At 29.8% G+C, this 17,703-nt stretch overlaps 1 protein-coding gene across 1 annotated transcript; it reads right to left on the bottom strand.

Annotated features, from left to right (window-relative positions):
• Positions 1 to 744: 744 nt before the first annotated feature.
• On the bottom strand, positions 745 to 6,241 carry LOC109008781 (chaperone protein dnaJ 10-like). Its single transcript, XM_035686771.1, has 9 exons — positions 6,004 to 6,241; positions 4,512 to 4,571; positions 3,982 to 4,064; positions 3,338 to 3,503; positions 3,133 to 3,262; positions 1,758 to 1,916; positions 1,469 to 1,641; positions 1,131 to 1,211; positions 745 to 1,033 (listed from the first exon to the last, which is right to left on the bottom strand). Exons 1-9 carry the CDS (start codon positions 6,088 to 6,090, stop codon positions 953 to 955), a joined length of 1,020 nt encoding a protein of 339 aa, XP_035542664.1. The 5' UTR covers positions 6,091 to 6,241; the 3' UTR covers positions 745 to 952.
• Between the last annotated feature and the right edge of the window lie 11,462 nt (positions 6,242 to 17,703).

Here is a 17,703-nt window from a genome sequence, read left to right on the forward strand (position 1 = left end):
ATTTTACCCATAAAAATAAATATTCTACTCATTAAACTTGAAATGTTATATTTATGAAACAATAATCATTTTAAAAATAATATTTTATTATGAACTGTTATAACTTTTAAATTTCTTTTCTTTTTTTACATATAAAAATATAAACCGATTCAAGTTTTCCCTCAAAAACATTATTTCAACTTTTATATTATTTCGTCAAATAAATCACTCTATAAATCGTTTTAAATTTTTTTACAATAAAATTCAGTCTCTCTCTAAACTTATTCTTGAGTTAGAAAAGTAAGAGACGGTCTTGTCAATTGTTAATGAGGACGGTGACTCGATTCAGAGAAATCTTACAGAAGGAAAAAAAAACAAAACAAACGAGGAGTCTTACATTTCACACACCTAACTAATCTTCTAACTAATATGTGAGTCGGAACAATCAAATTTCTAATTTTTCGATGATTTTTTGGAAAATAACACCCAGAGTTAAGATGTATCGACTTTATGGCTTATACGACTAAATGCAAGACGGTGTGTAAACACAATGGGCTTTCTTTTTCTTCCTTTATTGATTGTGGGCCCCAAGAAAGTTATATGGCAACTACCGTTGACTACATTGACTTGACGCTATATACGTATTATTAAGAAGATATGAGATGAGATATAAATTAAATAAAATATTATTAAAATATTATTTTTTAAATAATAAATATCCCTTCCTATTTTACAGACTGAGACAGAATCCATGATAAGCGTTGGATGGACAAGGATTAATCTATTGAGGAACAGAATGCTTATTATAATAAATATAAACAAAAAAAGCATGCCAATCGAGAAACAGAAAACAATGCAAACATTGCTCAACATCTGCTAAATGGGTAAGAAGATGAAGAGATAAAATACCAATCACATCCAAATCACAACATTCATCAAAATAAAGCAGGTGTCTAGACAAGTCTTGAGATTACTAAGATGATGAAGCAGCATCAATCGGTTTGTCACTTTCATGTCGCAGGCTGTTTTCTCTACTGTAAGGAGCCTTGGCTCCCTGAGAACAATGAGAATTGATCCATTAGGAAATATAAACACAGAAGGATTAAACATTTGACTCAAGCTACCATAATATTTGCAAAACAACCACTTACTTGAAAGATTGTTCCTAACTTTTTCAATGCTTTACCCCGCAGCCTCAGAACATCCTTGGAAACACTAGGGTCTTTGAGAACCTGAGACACACAGAAGAGTCAAGGAAATCATTTCTTAAATTTCTGAGATGTTAATTTCTTAGAAAGTTAAAAATGAACCTAGAGTTCCTTTTCCTCAAAATCTCTATAACCTTTAATTCTAAAAGCACCCAAAATTCGAGATTATTATAATCTGTTGATTTACTGGTATATAGTCTTGAAAGTTCTTTATGAGCAAGGGACAGCTAAAATCATCTAGCATCAAGCCAAAATACTACAGAGAAAATATTAAAACTCACTGCTTGGCAGACATGCGACAGGATTGTCTCAATATCGACGACATTAATCTGCCAAAGGGAATCAACCATGGCTTCCTTCTTATCTTCAATGGCTTTCAGCATGTTCTCTTCTTTATTTTCTCCTTGGTTTAGCTTCATCAACTCATCCTGTATCTGAATTAAAGACACGGCACCTACACATTCTGAGAAGCATTAGCTATTCACATTCATTAGCAAAAGTCAACATTGACAGAACAACCTAGATTCTATTGTTAAAAAAAGAAAAAGCTTGATAGCAGATACACAGTACCTGAAGCTGCCATCACTTGCGATTTTATCAGATGTCCTTTATCCCGTACCCATTCTGCTAAAAATGGTACCTTCATGAATCGTATGTCTTTTCCAAGTTCCTTAGCTGCTTTCCTTGAGTAAATATAGCCAATGGTATGTAGCATAGCCTCACCAAAAGCTGATATCAGTAACAAAAATGAGCAAGCAAATTGCACTTGGTGATGGGGAAAAGAGCGCTACTATTTCTTTGTATCTAATGAGTACCTTCGCTTTGGTATGCAGATATGATGCAAATTTTTGCCTTTAAAGGCAATGGAAGACCAAATGAGGCCAGAGCAGATATACAAGCAGGCATGTATGTATTAAGCATTGCATGCACTTATGAAATACAAATGCAATACCACCTCCATTCACTGCTACTCACGGAAAGTGACTAAGAAGTGTGAAATGAAAGGTTTAAAAACCAGTTGGGTTGGTCCCAGCATAAACCTTCCACCAGATGGACAATGCAAACTGTCAACATAGTCAACCAGGCGGCCTTGTGACAAATTGTGGACTTGTGCTTGGTGAAGATTTTGTTCTTGGTGAAGAGGGGGGACAGATAACACTAAAAGACTTCATATGAATTTTCACCAAATGAAGTGTTCCACTTTTATCAGATTTATTATGTTAATGAGGCTCTCTCCAATTACAATAACAATAAATGCCTCTGAAAGTAAAGTAGCTGCTTCTCAAACCCTACGGGCCTACAGTAATAGTTATTTGTATTTTGTGCCCATCACTTGCCTTATTAACCAAAAAAAAAAAGGCCTTATTAGCCAAGCATTGACCTAACTAAACTAGATTGAGCTTTTATGTAATTGAAATCTAGAATGGAACCAAAACATCTTTTGGTTCAGTAGTGTTAGACTTTAACTTAACATGCCTGGGGCATCTAGAAAAATTATAGAGACCCTGAGGTTTGCTCAAGGATAAAGGATTATTGCTAAATGCGAGCTAATTCGTTCATACGACCACTCTAAAAAAATAGACCACCTTCTGAGAGGAAGATAAGGAGCAGGGGAAAGGACACAAGAAAAGTTGTTTAAATGTCAATAAATTTCTTTTGCATGTAGTTATAAATCTGAGATTTCTGGAGAATCTCAATCAGAACTTGCTATAAAGAATCAAAAGATCTCATACATGACCTGAAAATAGCTCATCAAGGCCATCTATGATGCTCTTGCTTTAGTAACTTAAACAGTTTCTTACTTTATTTCAATTTAATATCACTCTTCGTTCCCTGGAATATATTGGGGTTGCTACTCATTAAAATATCTTTTGTTCGGAGAGATTCTTGGAAGCCAACACTTTCCGATTTGTAGAATCTTAGGGTGGTTAAATATAGAAATTACCAACTGGTGAGAGCCGTCGTGCCTCTGAATTTGCCCATTCTATGAACTCATTTGTTCTACCTTCAACAAATGGTTGAAGGCGATTTTTCAGTATTTCTATGAGCCTTTCTTCCCTTTCCTTCTGCAATGCCTGCATGTGAAAAAAAAGGCAGGAGTTTCAGTTAAGTGAATCAAGAATTTTAGAGCAATGGTGAAAGAAGTATACCTTTAGCTTCTCCTGAATTCTTTGCTTACGGACCGTAGGATCTTGTGAGGCTTCTTCCATTTCAACAGATGCCAAAGAAGCTAATGCAAGTTGCCCAACATACTCTTCAAAGAACTCACTCCCAAAAAGCATCCCAAACACGGCTGAAGGGTCCACCATGGAGTCCCTGGCAAGGAGAAAGCAGTCACTAGGTTTTAGGTTTAAATAAAAAAAGCATGCGATAAGGAGAATGCAAAGCTTAATAAAGAAGCTGGTTGAAATAGGAATAGTGATATTCAATAGCCTAGTTAAGGTGCCATTTTTTGTATTAAATATTATGATCCAATGTCATTCAGTTTGAAATTAATAGCTCTCTTACAACCCCCAAAAAATGCCTATAAAGTTTCTTTCGATCAATAACTTGTGCTGCTTTTTACATAATTACTTTGATACCTAGATTTCTTAATATAATCAAAGCGAAGCATTGTCGATGAAGTAGAAAAGGTTCTTATAATCATCAAAAGACCTGAAGCTCTTTTATAAATTGCAGAAGTTTCATTTCTTAACAGCTATCCAAAGCACATGCAATTTTTTAAAAAGACTGAAGAGTCTAAACCTATGCTCCCCGCGATCCCCCCACCAAAAAAAAAGGTTGGCAAACTTACGATGAGACTCCTGCCTTTCCATGCTTGTCATATGCTTCACGCTTCTCAGGATCACTTAAAACTTGGTAAGCTTCACCAAGTGCCTTCACATACACCATGAGCCAAAAAATAAGAACGTAAGAAAAACAAAAACAAAAGATTGAGAATTGTACTCTTCACATTTTATTTTACCAGTATTGTTATAGAGCTAAAATGACTCAAGGCAACTTAAGGAAAAGCCATGTGAATCTTTGGCAAGAGGGTAGAATATGATCTATATTAAAACATAATTTACCTAATCAAAAGGCTCAATATAGACCTGGAAAAAACTTAGATTTTTCCTATTTGGTAATGCAGACTTGGGAATTCACAGTAATTAAATGATAGAAGAAGTATTTGTTTTCACAAAAAACTTCATATATAGCTTAATGAATTACATGATAACAAATTGAACAAGTAGAACGGTACAAAACTCAAGATAAGATATTTTGTATAGAATATTAAGAACCTGGTAAATAAGATTATTTTGTATAGAATATTAAGAACTATACCTGGAAATTTTCAGCAGCTTTAGGGTCTCCAGGATTTTTGTCTGGGTGAACTGACCTTGCCTGGAAAGAACATATAAGATATTTTCTAAGCGAAACATTTTACTAGTATTTTTCTTCTATATTCAAGATATGACAGCTCTAAAGTATCTAGAGAAAAAAGAAATTAAAAAGGTTTACTTGCTGTATTAGCAGGTTGAAATGTTGTATTCACTATGACTCGAAAAATGGCAGTTGGGAGTGGTATATCTGGTTCCCCATGAAGCCAAATTTGATTGTCAATCTGTGGTCTAAAACTTGCCCTTTACCCTTCTATTGTCATATTTGTTAATAATTTTTCAACCCAAAATAAACCAAATGCCTTGAAAAGAAAGCTGAAATATTGCAATAGTAGCTCAAACATACACACACACACACACAAACAATAGCAAACGGGTTCTAATCCGATACATTAAACTGATGGTCTAAAAGCAAGTAAAATTAGGTGTCAAGCAGACTATGACTTTTTAAAGCACAGGTTATCAACTCAAACTCACCTCAAATCACGAGCTAATGAAGTGTAATATTCCCCTAATAAAACCACCAGGCATTAATACACTGGGACTGGATGAAACTGGAATTAAATTATTAGCCATTTTCCCGGTATCACAGGGGTGTTATTAGCCTGTGGCCACAAAGTTTATGAAAATTGAGGAATATGTTACAGAAAGTTTTGGACCGTGGCCACTTTCATGGTTTTGGAGTAATTCTCACACCTCTAACACTGTTTGGCTGCTGAGACCATCTCAGACTAATTCTACTACTCACAAACTATTCACTATTATTCTATTCACATATGATCTGATACTCTTAAAGTCTTGTTTGGGGCCTGACATAAGATGAGAATTTTGTAAATAGTAATAAAATAATTTGTGAATAGTAGTGAGATAGTTTTAGTGGAGTATTTTTTGAGTTTTGGAAAATGAGAATCAAAAAAATGAATCAAAAATATTATAAAGATAAAATCTTGTAATAATATAGTTTTATAATATTATTTTTGCTTGTAAATTTGAAAAAGTTGAAATTGATTTTTATTTTTTATTTGAAAGTTTAAAAAATTTGTAATAATTAGTTTGAATATTTTATATTTGAATTATGTTTGAAAATAAGATGAGATCGGATGAAATCAAATCAGCCCCAAACCAAACGTACCGTACGAGCCCAAAATCGGAATCTACATCGAAACATACCCTACGAGTCCAAAATTGGAAACTACATAAACTTCAGAAGCGCTTAGCCAAAAACAAAAAGAAGGAAAAAAAAAGAAGAAGAAAAACAAAACCAAAACTGCTTCCAAAATTAGTGTAAACCCTAGTTAAGGGTCTAGGAGCCCAGCCGCGATTTTGGTTTTTAGGCAGAAAAAGAAAAAAGAAAAAAGAAACAGCGCAAAAAACACAAAAAGCAAAGTAGTTGAAGATGCCAAAGGCTGAATTTGAAGGGAAACGTTAGGTGATACCTTAAGGTAGTAAGCCTTCTTGATCTCCGCCGCGGAAGCGTCGACATTGACACCCAAAACATCGTAAAATGCAGTTTCCTTCACCATATCTCCTCGATCACAGCTTGGAGCAGCACACAACAGTAATACTAACGTTACAATTGAAGCAGATCTGAATGATGTTTGTGCTTCTTACATTAGGGGAGGGAGAGGGGAAGTGCAATTTGCATTAAGACCAAGTTATACGACGCCGTTCTCTACGGACAATACCAGAATATAATATATATATATATAGCGGACCGTGAGGAGCCATCTCGGATCTCTGACAGGTTTACTTATGGCAACACGTGGCGGATAGTCTGTTCAATGCCATCCAAATTTGCACACTTGTACGCCCTTCATCTAAACTGTATTTTTTTTCTTTTTATAAAAAAAATATTTTTAAAAATTAATTAAAAAAATATTAATACATAGTCACTTTCTTAATTATTAATACATAAATATCATTTTCTTTTTCTGTATATTATATTATGAATTCTAATCCTAGAATTAGTATGGTTTATGGATAGGATTTAATGAAATGAAGTCTACGGCTATGTTTGTGTACTAAAGTATTCTCAACACTTTTCAAATATTCTCGTACTTTTAAAAATACTTTACATGCCAAACAACTTAAAATATTCTCAATGGGACTCACAAACCTACTTCAATTTCTACGCATAACTATTCACAAACATTCTATAATACTTATCATTATTATATATAAATAAATAAATAAATCACTATAATATTTATCACTATTAAATATAAAAAAAATATAATATATAAATAAATAAAAAATCACTATAATATATAAATAAAAAAATAAAATCACTATAATATATAAATAAAAACTAAAATCACTATAATATTTATCACTATTAAATAAAAATAAAAATAAAATTATTATAATATATAAATAAAAAATAAAATCACTATAATATTTATCACTATTATATATAAATTAAAAATAAAATCACTATAATATATAAATAAAAAATAACATTACTATAATATTTATCACTATTATATATAAATTAAAAATAAAATCATTATAATATTTATTATTATTATATATAAAAATAAAATAAAATCACTACAATATTTATTAATATTAAAAAATCACTATAATAAAATCATTATAATATTTATTACTAAAAATAAAATCACTATAATATTTATGGGACTCACATATTTTTCAACTACCTATTCAAAAGTCAACAACTCAATATATTTCACACATCCAAACAACTCAAAATACTTTCAATGGGATCCACAAACTCACTCCAATCTCTACTCATAACTATTCACAAACATTCTCAACACTTCTCACTACCCAAACGTACATCTATTTGTCTTCAAATTATAAATGTATTAGTAACAAAAATGATAAGAAATCTTAATTAAATTTTTTAACTTCTCATTCCAAACATATTAAACACGAAAAATGTTTTATAGAGGGCTATAACGTGTATATCTTTTGAAAAATAATCAATTTCACTTTTCTTAAAAAATTTTGACCAGAGTTGCAACCATTAAATTTACGAAAGTTTAGATTCACAAAAAGATCTTTAAAGTTTAAAAAGTAAAATTTATGAATAGACATGTTTAAATATGATAAGTTAAATTTTTTTATACTAGAAGGATATTTACAATCTGATTTATCACAAGATTTACAACAAGTCACATTAATTTATAAGTTTTATTTTTTATGAGATTTCTTTATGAACAATATATTTCTTTAAACTTATATCTAAGTATTTAGAGAAATATTTGGAGTCTCAATTTTGGGTCTGGGCATTTTTACCGAGATTATATTTTTTTAACTTAATGATTAAATAATTATTTTTTTAATAATATTGTAATTATTTTTAAAAATATAAAAGAAATTATTAAAAAAAGGCATTTAGCTTTATCAGAATCCATCCTCGTGCTACACCCTCGGTGGGCGTAGACGACTCAAGTATTTATCATTAAATAATTAATAACAAAAGCAACTACGCAAGTAAAATCTTCATTTTAACCATCAAGTTGTGCGAATTAAAGAAGTTTTGAGTCCTCCTTAAGGGGATGTTTGGATTCGCAAGTCATCTCAACTCATCTCAACTCATCTCACTACTATTTATTACTATTCAGCAACTTTAACTCACAAATCTCACTACTATTCACAACTCATCTCATTACTATTCACAATCCATCTCAGCTCATCTCAGCTCATCTCAAGTCATCTTCGAAACAGCTAAACAATTCATCTTGTTTGAAGAAGTTTCGGCCTTAAACAGGTCCTAAACTAGCGGAATCGAGGGGGCAACGAATGGCAGGGTTCTCGTATTGGGCCGTACGACAATGTGGCCCAACTGTTAATGAATGCCGGTTTCGGGGCTGTCTGGGTAAATAAGATTTTTGGGCTTGAATATGAAGGCCTAAGAAGAGAAAAATTATATTCATCGTCTCTATATACTATATACTATATTTTTTTTTTCTCTTATAAAATATATAGTATAGAAATAATGAGTAGAAGAATTTAATAAGTTTAAAAAGAATAAAACTAACAAAAAAAATTTAAAAAAAATGTGATATGTGATTTGTGAAAATGATAAATAACAAAACTCATTTTCTCTCATTTTTCTAAACCCAATAAAACATATTCCCTAAAATCATTCCAAATGTTGAAACATGGAAAATGCTACTTTAAACGACGTAGTTTTTGAGCCCCATTTCTCTTGTCCCTGATGTGTATATAATAGTTAAAAGTATTAGTTTAATCTTTTTTTGAAAGAAGTATTAGTTTAATCATGAGTATTACAAACTATCAATAATTGGTAAAAATACCCTAAACAGCTCTATTACGTGAGCGAATATCATGGCCTAACAAAGTAGTAGTAGGGAGGGATTGTTTCAAGTGCAATATTAGATATAGTCTCTAAATGAGGACTGTAATGTAAGTTTAGATTATTTTAACTTTAAAATTTTTTAAAATTACAAAATTATTTCTCCTAAAATGATGTTTTCTCTCATTTAATAATGTGCCTGCATATGCAGTCTCTACTTAAGAACTGCAAATAAAATTTCTCTTGTTTCAATCTTCTGGTGCATTGCATGAAGCCTCAAGGAAAACAACAAGATCTTCTAAGCTGCAGTAAAAGATCAGATCTCGCAAATGCACATATATTTCCGTTCCTTCCACCAATTAAAGCCATTTTGCGGAGTACCGATGGAGAAAGCGTAAGCACCCAGGCCAAGGAACAACCATAAAAACACAACATTATCACATGTCATGGGCCTTGAATATATAAGTTAAGTAATAATATTCTATCATTTTAATTCTTACTACCGTTTCATCATTTTATAACGTGGCTTTAAATAATTTGAGATTATTTATTATATTTTATTTATGAATATATTATGATATTATTTAATGTCACATCATAAGATGATGAATAAATCTTTTCGTAATATTCTTTTGCTCTCATATTATACTAATATTGGTCGGGAGATATATATTTATATATATTTATGCTACTCGATCTTTACAGATTTCAGGGCATAAATTCATCCAAACTCTCTGTTTTACACATGCCTAGAAAGAATCACTTCCCCTTCAAGAAAACTGTCAGTCTCTCAATCTATCTCTCAAAAGATAATGTTATATACAATTATAGAGTGTATAAATATTACATATTTCATTTGAAAAAATGTACGAGTCACTCTTAAAAAAAAAGTAATTATTTCAAGTGGATCTTAAATTTATCTATTTTTTTAAAAATAAGTACACAGAAACTACACGTTCTAAAATTACAAATATAATTTTTCAAGACAAATTGATTAAGTGAACAATTCAAAGAAGGGTACTATATCAAGCACATGGTACATTGCGAACAGTTTAAACCCATAAATCGCACTAAAGAGGTCCTTTTTTTTTTCTTTTTCTTTTTCTTGGAGATAACCAATATGCATGAATTACTTGAAATGATACAGCTGATCTCTCACCAAACCAAAATGATTATTTAGGAGACCCCAATCTTCAATTAATGGAGCAGTTCAAGTGCAAGATTGCCCACCTGATCTCTCACTTAACTAATTAATGTCCTTGCCACTTCCTTTTTCCAACATCCAAATCCTAAAAAAGGGGAAAAAAGGCATGCTAAGAGATTTGGTCATCATTGTTCTTTCATTTAGATGTGGGGTTTGCTTTTGCTTTTGCTTTTTAATATTTTACTAAGTCTATATAGTTGCCTTTTTCTTTCGGAATAAATCTATGGCTTTATTTCACTTTACCCCCATTGTTTAGTAAATTTTCCTAATTCCCTTCTTTAACAGAGTTACTTAAATTAGCTCCATTACCATTACTAGAAAGCTCTAACATGTTTGAAATACTACTTGCCTCGTTCCCTACCAATCAAATTCCACTAACATTTTTATAACTAATACAACTTGATATATATCTCTTTTTTTGCCTCTTGGGCAACGCTCCGGTTCACTATTCTGTCTCTTATGTTGCGAGACACGTGTCTCAGATCTCACGAATCGAATTTTAACCTACTGATATTAAATTGAGTTTTGAACTTTTTGTAAATTTTTCCTAAATCTAGTATAATACTATGATATTGCTGAAAAAACAAAATAGTTCGAAATTACTCAAAGTCTATCTGTCTTTCTTTTTTTTCCCTGAAGATATTGCATTTCCATCCGTTGTTTTTAAGCTAGATAAAGTATAAGTAACTATATATATAATATTTAGTTGCGTGATATGGAATGAATAAGTACATTTATTATAAGATAAATAATATTTATAATTTTAGGATGTACAAATATCACGTACTTTCTTTAAAAATATATAGATAAATTTGAAATCCACATTAAAAAAATATTTTTTAATAATAAATTTCATTTTTTTAAATAGAGTGTGCGAAATTTGTACACTATCTATCATTACCCTTTATATAAACACAAAGCTATAATATCTTACTGCGATGTAGTTTTTTTTTTTTTGAATTACCGTACTTCAATTGCATAATATGCATGTTATCAAACATGCATATATGATAAAAGAGGGATGCTAGAGACATAAAGAAATCTTATAAAAAGATTTCACACACTGATGTGGTGCACTAGTAGTGTGCCACCTCTCTCTCTCTCTCTCTCTCTCTCTCTCTCTCTCTCATCCTCCCATTTCCTTCGTTGGCATTGTCTGCCCCAGCCAACAGACGGCGGCCATTAGCCATGCAAGCTTACAGCACTATCGTGAGCTACATGTCCCCTCCGATGGTGCCATTGTCCCTACCAACAGTGCCGCTTGGACCACCGGCGACTTCTACCCACCCTGAGGTAGTCCCCGACTACTATGGCGGGAACGGAGAGGGGGAGAAGGAGAGGGAAAAATGGAGGTTAGAGGCACGAGGAGAGGGGAGAGAAAGGAAAAAAAATTTTGGGGGGGAGGGGGGGCGTGGCACACTAGTGTGTCATATTAGTATGTGGGATTCTTTTTTAAGATTTCTTTGTATCTATAGTATTTTTCATGATAAAAGATATCCATTCAACGTGTTTTTTCATGCTCGGCCGACATGAGTTTCGCTTGTTTGGATTCACAAGTTATCTCAGCTCATTTCAACTCATCTCACTACTATTCATTACTATTCAGCAACTTTAACTCACAAATCTCACTACTATTCACAACTCATCTCATTACTATTCACAATCCATCTCAACTCATCTCAGCTCATCTCAAGTCATCTTCGAATCCAAACATCTTAATTTTAAATAGTAAGTTAGAAATATTCATTAATGGGAAAAAAGATAATAATACACTTACAATTTTTTTTAATTATTTTACTATTCATTTCGAACAAACTAATATAATTGTGCCATTTCATTAAAAAGTATTTTCAATCTTACATAATTACCCTTTATTTTAAATAGAATTATAAAATAGTTGTAAACTAGGTCTAAGTTTTTCGTTAATGGCCCAAAAAACACATATTATAAATAAGTTATATATGAATATGGTTTGTTTACGTGAATAAAGATTAAGCTTTTGATACAAAATCCATCTCAACTCATCTCATCTAATTATTACAATTTTTTCAAATTTGTACATAAAATATAATAAATAATTTAACTTTTTTAAATTCTAAAACAATAATAATATTAAAAAATAATATCCTAACAATATTTTATTCAACCTTAAACTTTCATCTCATCTCAACTCATTATCCAAACCATATTATCTATTAAGTTTATTTAGAAACCAACATTAATGGGAATAATAATGTGATTAAGTGCATGTTTAGAATTGCGGATGGAAATATAGCTTATAACTTATAGTTTAAGTAATAATTCTACTATTATAAAATTATTTGATGTTTAGTAACTATATGTTTAAAATGCTTTTAAACATATTACATTTGTTTATAAACAAATTCAAAAAAGGGATTTATGAGGTATAAATGATGATAATTTGGTTTTTTAAAGATTATAACCTTATCAATGAAAGTTTGAAAATTGTGATTATCTAAAAATTGTATAGGTAGTTTTGCTCATTATCCGTCTTTTTAAAATTTGAATTATGTTCCGTATTATCCAGAAAAGTACATTTGAGGAAAAATATCAAAACGATATTGTTAACGTTGTGTTTCGCACATCCTTGGCCAAGCTCCAACAACTCAAGTCTTCAGTAACGGGCCTTGCACAAAGGAAAATGTAATGCTGCTTTGAGAGGATGGCCTTGGAGTCGGAAAACCTCTGAAGCCAAAGTTAGTAAATGCTCTTGGAGTGTAATAAATCATTAAGAAAGTCTATGGATCTGAGAGAGTTTCCTCGTACTTGGGATAAGCTATTTATACTACAAGTTTGAAGAGTAAAATCATGCTTGTTACTATGAGGTTCAGGTTCCTCGTATTGTTCATTTTGCCAGAACCTTTAAATGCGACCTCATTAATGTGGCATGGCTTTGCAACAACGTCATTAATATGGCGTGTCGTCCGGGTGGTGGAGCTATTAATGCGGCGTTGTTCTCCAAACTTCTCCTCTAGGTCTGCCTTTATCCTGATCTGTTCATGCTTTCTTCTTCTGTAGATCGACGGTCCTCTATATGTCATGTCTGCTATGTGGGCAGACACTCAATGATTGGACACTATTGAAGGGACCTCAGATCAACGAGTCTCATCTCTTGCTGCACCATCCCTCCAACAGGTCACGTATAAGGGATTCTCCCAATGAGCCAAATTTGTGACTATTCATCCCGAGCTGGACTTGGTTGGGCCTCCTAAACCTTGGGAGGAAAATCCTCTTACATATATTTTTCCTCAAACATACATTTTAGATTATTTGGGATTAAAAATTACTTTAATATATAATATTCAAACAACTTATTTTTTCTATTAAAAAACTTTTAAGATTATTTAAATATTTGTTAAGACTCCTAACACAACTCCAAACAAGCTCTAAATAGGCTTAATTGATTTCATTCCATTTAATTAGTGCACACCACGTGTTCCTACGTTTCCAACCTATGATACACGGTATTTAATAGTAAGGATGTTACTCATTATCCCACACCACACACATTACATATTTTAAAAATATTTTTTTATTTTATTTTATTATTATTAAACTATTTAAGTTGTTATACTTATCATTTATACACTACATACTTGTTATAAAAAAATGAAAAAAATGAATATAGGTATAGTATGTAGGGATGATAAGTAGAATTATTCATTTAATAATAAAGTAATACTATTCATCATCCATTTTACCATCATCTTTTTATCATTCCATCATGTGATATTAAATGATTAAAAATTATTTATTATGTTTTACTTATAAGTCTATAATTTAATATAATATTAATGAATGTTGAGAGAATAACGATAAAAATGATAATAAATAGATAATTTCTTAATAATAATTTCGTCTTTTTAATACTCGTGCTATCTTAACCATGGTGGACCCACGTTCGAGGCTTCCAAAATTTTCAAGAAAAATTCAAAATACCCCTACATTTTATTTATAATTATATAAATATAGAAAATATCTCAACAAAATATTTATAATCCTCATATATTCTCTAAGATTTTCTAAAGTTTCAATATACTTAAAAATACTTCTCTCCACTTTGTTTCCTATATATAGTCCCAAAATATTGTATATTTTTCATATATTATCTATTTTTAAGAATGTGGCATCACCAAAATTAAATTAAAACTAAGTTTAGGAGAAATAATAATTTTATTAATATGAATTCTAAAGTTTTTTGTTATACAATATAATTAGGCTTCTTAATATGGGATCTAAAGTAAGAATACAAGAAAAATCATTTAAAGATTGATGATCTATACGACAAATATTCTAGAGGTTTTATCCTCTACACTTCATTGAGTAAGAAAAAAATATATTTAAGATCTCAATTACATCATTAAATGTTTAATGTGACACGAAAATATCTAAATTTTATATAAAATTTGGTAAACTAGTTTACATATTAGAATGAAAGATGGCATTCTAAAATATCATTTGATAGTTTTTATGAAGAAAATAAATTCTAACCCCATTACAAAAATAATCATGGTTTAATATTATTCTATGAAATATCATTGTTAGAAATATGAAATACATATTAATTTGTATTTTTAGGATTTTATACATGTATGTAGTAAATTATTGAGATATAATTTTATATATAATTATATTTTTATGATTTTTTTAATATCTTTTTATTTTATATAAATGTCATACAGTAGAAAAGTTGGCCCCTCGACAAACTTGCTAGTTCTACCATTGTACATCAGCTTGTCTTTCTTTATTATTAACTACCAATCTTGTTATGTTACTCTTGATTCTCCAATATTGATTAGAGGAGGATTATAACTCATTTTAACTCATCATTATAATTTTTTTAAATTTTAACATAAAATATAATAAATAATTTAACTTTTTCAAATCTCAAAATAATAATAATAATAATAAAAACATTCTAACAATATTTTATCATCTCAACTTAATTCAACTCAACATCTAAACGCACCTATTTTTTAAAATTTTCATCTAATTTTGAAGATATAAAATGATGAGAGACACATGAAATAAATTGTATAATATTTATTATATAATAATTATGTATTTAAAATCAAACAAAAATAATTATAAATATTATAATACTCATTTTATTAATATATTTTTATTTGAGACTCTCAAATAGTAAGATAAGACAATTTTCTATTAAGGCAAGTTGGTTGAGTGCCGAGAAAAAAAAAAAAAAAATGTTTGAGTGCTGCTTACTGAACCATGAGTCTGACTGACCAAAACTAGACAGCCTTTAGCCCTCTAAGTTTTTATATTAATTTGTGGAAGAAAAATGTGGTGAAAAGTACCGGGGATGAACCTTTATTTACTTCTAATTTTTTTTAAAAAAAATAAAATATTATGCATTGGTCATTATTCATTCTCATATTTTAAATTTATAAATTTTAAATAATTATACATATAATTATGAAATGTATAAATATCGCATAATTATTTAAAAAAAATAAAATTCACTATCATAAAGTTAATATTTTTTACGTGGATCTTATGTTTTATTTAATTTTTTCAAAATAATTACGAGATGGTTACACAATTTACAATTATAAATATTTTTTATCAAAATTTTTTTATAGGGTGTGAGAATTTTTTTCATATAATATGAAGATATTTTTTATAAGATATGGGATATGAGATTGTGAATAGTAATTGATAATAATTTTTTATTTATTTTTAAACCACACCTCTACTTTTTCTCCAATTTTTTTTCTTTCTTCTGTGTCTTTCTTTTTCAATATTTTTGTTTGTTTTCTATATGCGTGATGGGGAGTGCAGTAGGCGTTGGAATTTGGAATCAGAACCTCCATATCTCTGCTGAAAAAATCGAGTTGGAACCCACTTGCCATTTCAATTGGATTTAGCTATAGATCTTCACACAGAAAGCATTACAAGTTCATTATTCTCTGTACATTTGGTTGGTTTTTTTATTCTCGCAGAAAGTGTACAAGGAACAGTATTAATGTTAAAAAAAAACTAGAAATGAACAAGTTCCAGAACCATCCTATTTGCAATTCATAATAATCTGATTTATTAAATTAAGAATAATATTAGATATAATTTTAAAATATTCAACTCTGTACGCATTTTTTTTAAAAAAATAAGATTTTTTATTTAAAATTATTATTCATTTCATGTAAATATATGATCTACTCATTTTTTTTTATAAAAAATATGCGAGATTTAAATATTTTAAAATTATAAATATAATTTTTCTTGAATTATTATCGTCAAATAAGCCTTGTGTTCCTCTAAATTATGCTGCATTTACCCTTAATTTTTATATAAGCGGGGTTTTTCACTTCAAAAAAAATCTGCAGGAATAATCTATCATTTTCTGAAAAAAAAAGGGGGACCAAAGATATATAATACAGTACTCCTCAGTGTAATTTCCACGTGCATAATGCACAATTATAATACAGGAAAGTGTCAGTGGTCACAGACCTGTGACCACTTAATATTATATAAAGGAAAATGATAGAGCCACCGCTGGTGGCTCCCGCTGGGAGTCACCGTTGGGCTCTATCATGTATTTTTTTATATGTTTTTTTTATAATTAATTTTATATAAATGTTTTTAATAATTTTAAATATTAAAAAATAAATTAAATAAATTATAATATTATTAAAAAATACTTTCTTAATTATGAAGTAAAAAAAAATTATTTTTTTATTTTACTTCGTGATTAAAGAAGTATTTTTTAATAATTTTTTTTACTTCATGATTAAGAAAGTGTTTTTTAATTATATTATAAATTTATTTTATTTTTTTTAAATATTTAAAATTGTTAAAAACATCTATATAAAAATAATTGTAAAAAAAACACATAAAAAAACTCATGCTAGAGCCAGCGGTGGCTTCCAGCGGGAGCCACCAGCGGTGGCTCTAGCATCACTCTTATATAAAACTGTGACTTAATTTGTTTCTGATCCTCCATCTGTTTTTCAGTACTGGAAATATTGTTCCCTGCACGTGGGACTAGTTCCTCTCCACTGCACGAGCACTTCCATTTCAGCTCTTTAATATTGTGTTGATCTTTTATTAATCCTTTTTCAGCAAATAAAAAAAATAAAAAATATTTTGCTTCATCTCTCGCTTTTTTTCATCACTGTTTTCCTCGCAGAATGGAGTAGTACTATGCACTGAAATGCTTGGTCTAAGTCCCGATTTGTATTAGAGATTTGCTATACAACCTCCACCACACTTCATATTTTATATTTTTTTAATTTTTTAAAATTTTTTAAAATTTTTAATTTTTTTTTTTATTTTTTTGAGTTTACTGTTTTAAAATTATTTTAAAATTTCTATTCATATTTTATAAAAGAAAAAAATAATAAAAATTAAAAATAATATGGAGTGTGTAGTGTTAGGAGGTTGTAAAGATTTTTTGTTTGTATCAGGGGTGCTACTAGATGGTGCGGGGCTGGGTACTTCATCCCTGACCCGTCCCGTCCCGTCCCGTCCCATCCTGCCTTTCGTTTAATTTAATAATTCATTAGATTTATATTTTTTTTAGTCTAAATTTTTTTAGACTCAAATTATAATATAATATAATATAATATAATTATAAATTTATTAAAAAAAATATAAACTCATTAGAGTTGT

Source organism: Juglans regia, chromosome 16, assembly GCF_001411555.2.
Source record: "Juglans regia cultivar Chandler chromosome 16, Walnut 2.0, whole genome shotgun sequence".
NCBI lineage: Eukaryota > Viridiplantae > Streptophyta > Magnoliopsida > Fagales > Juglandaceae > Juglans > Juglans regia.

Coding starts and splice junctions, on each gene's coding strand:
- LOC109008781 (XM_035686771.1), bottom strand. CDS start 6,090: ATGGTGAAGGAAACTGCATTTTACGATGTTTTGGGTGTCAATGTCGAC. Junction 1,212..1,468: donor TGTCGCATGTCTGCCAAGCA/GTGAGTTTTAAT, acceptor TGTGTGTCTCAG/GTTCTCAAAGACCCTAGTGT. Junction 1,034..1,130: donor AGTTAGGAACAATCTTTCAA/GTAAGTGGTTGT, acceptor CATTGTTCTCAG/GGAGCCAAGGCTCCTTACAG.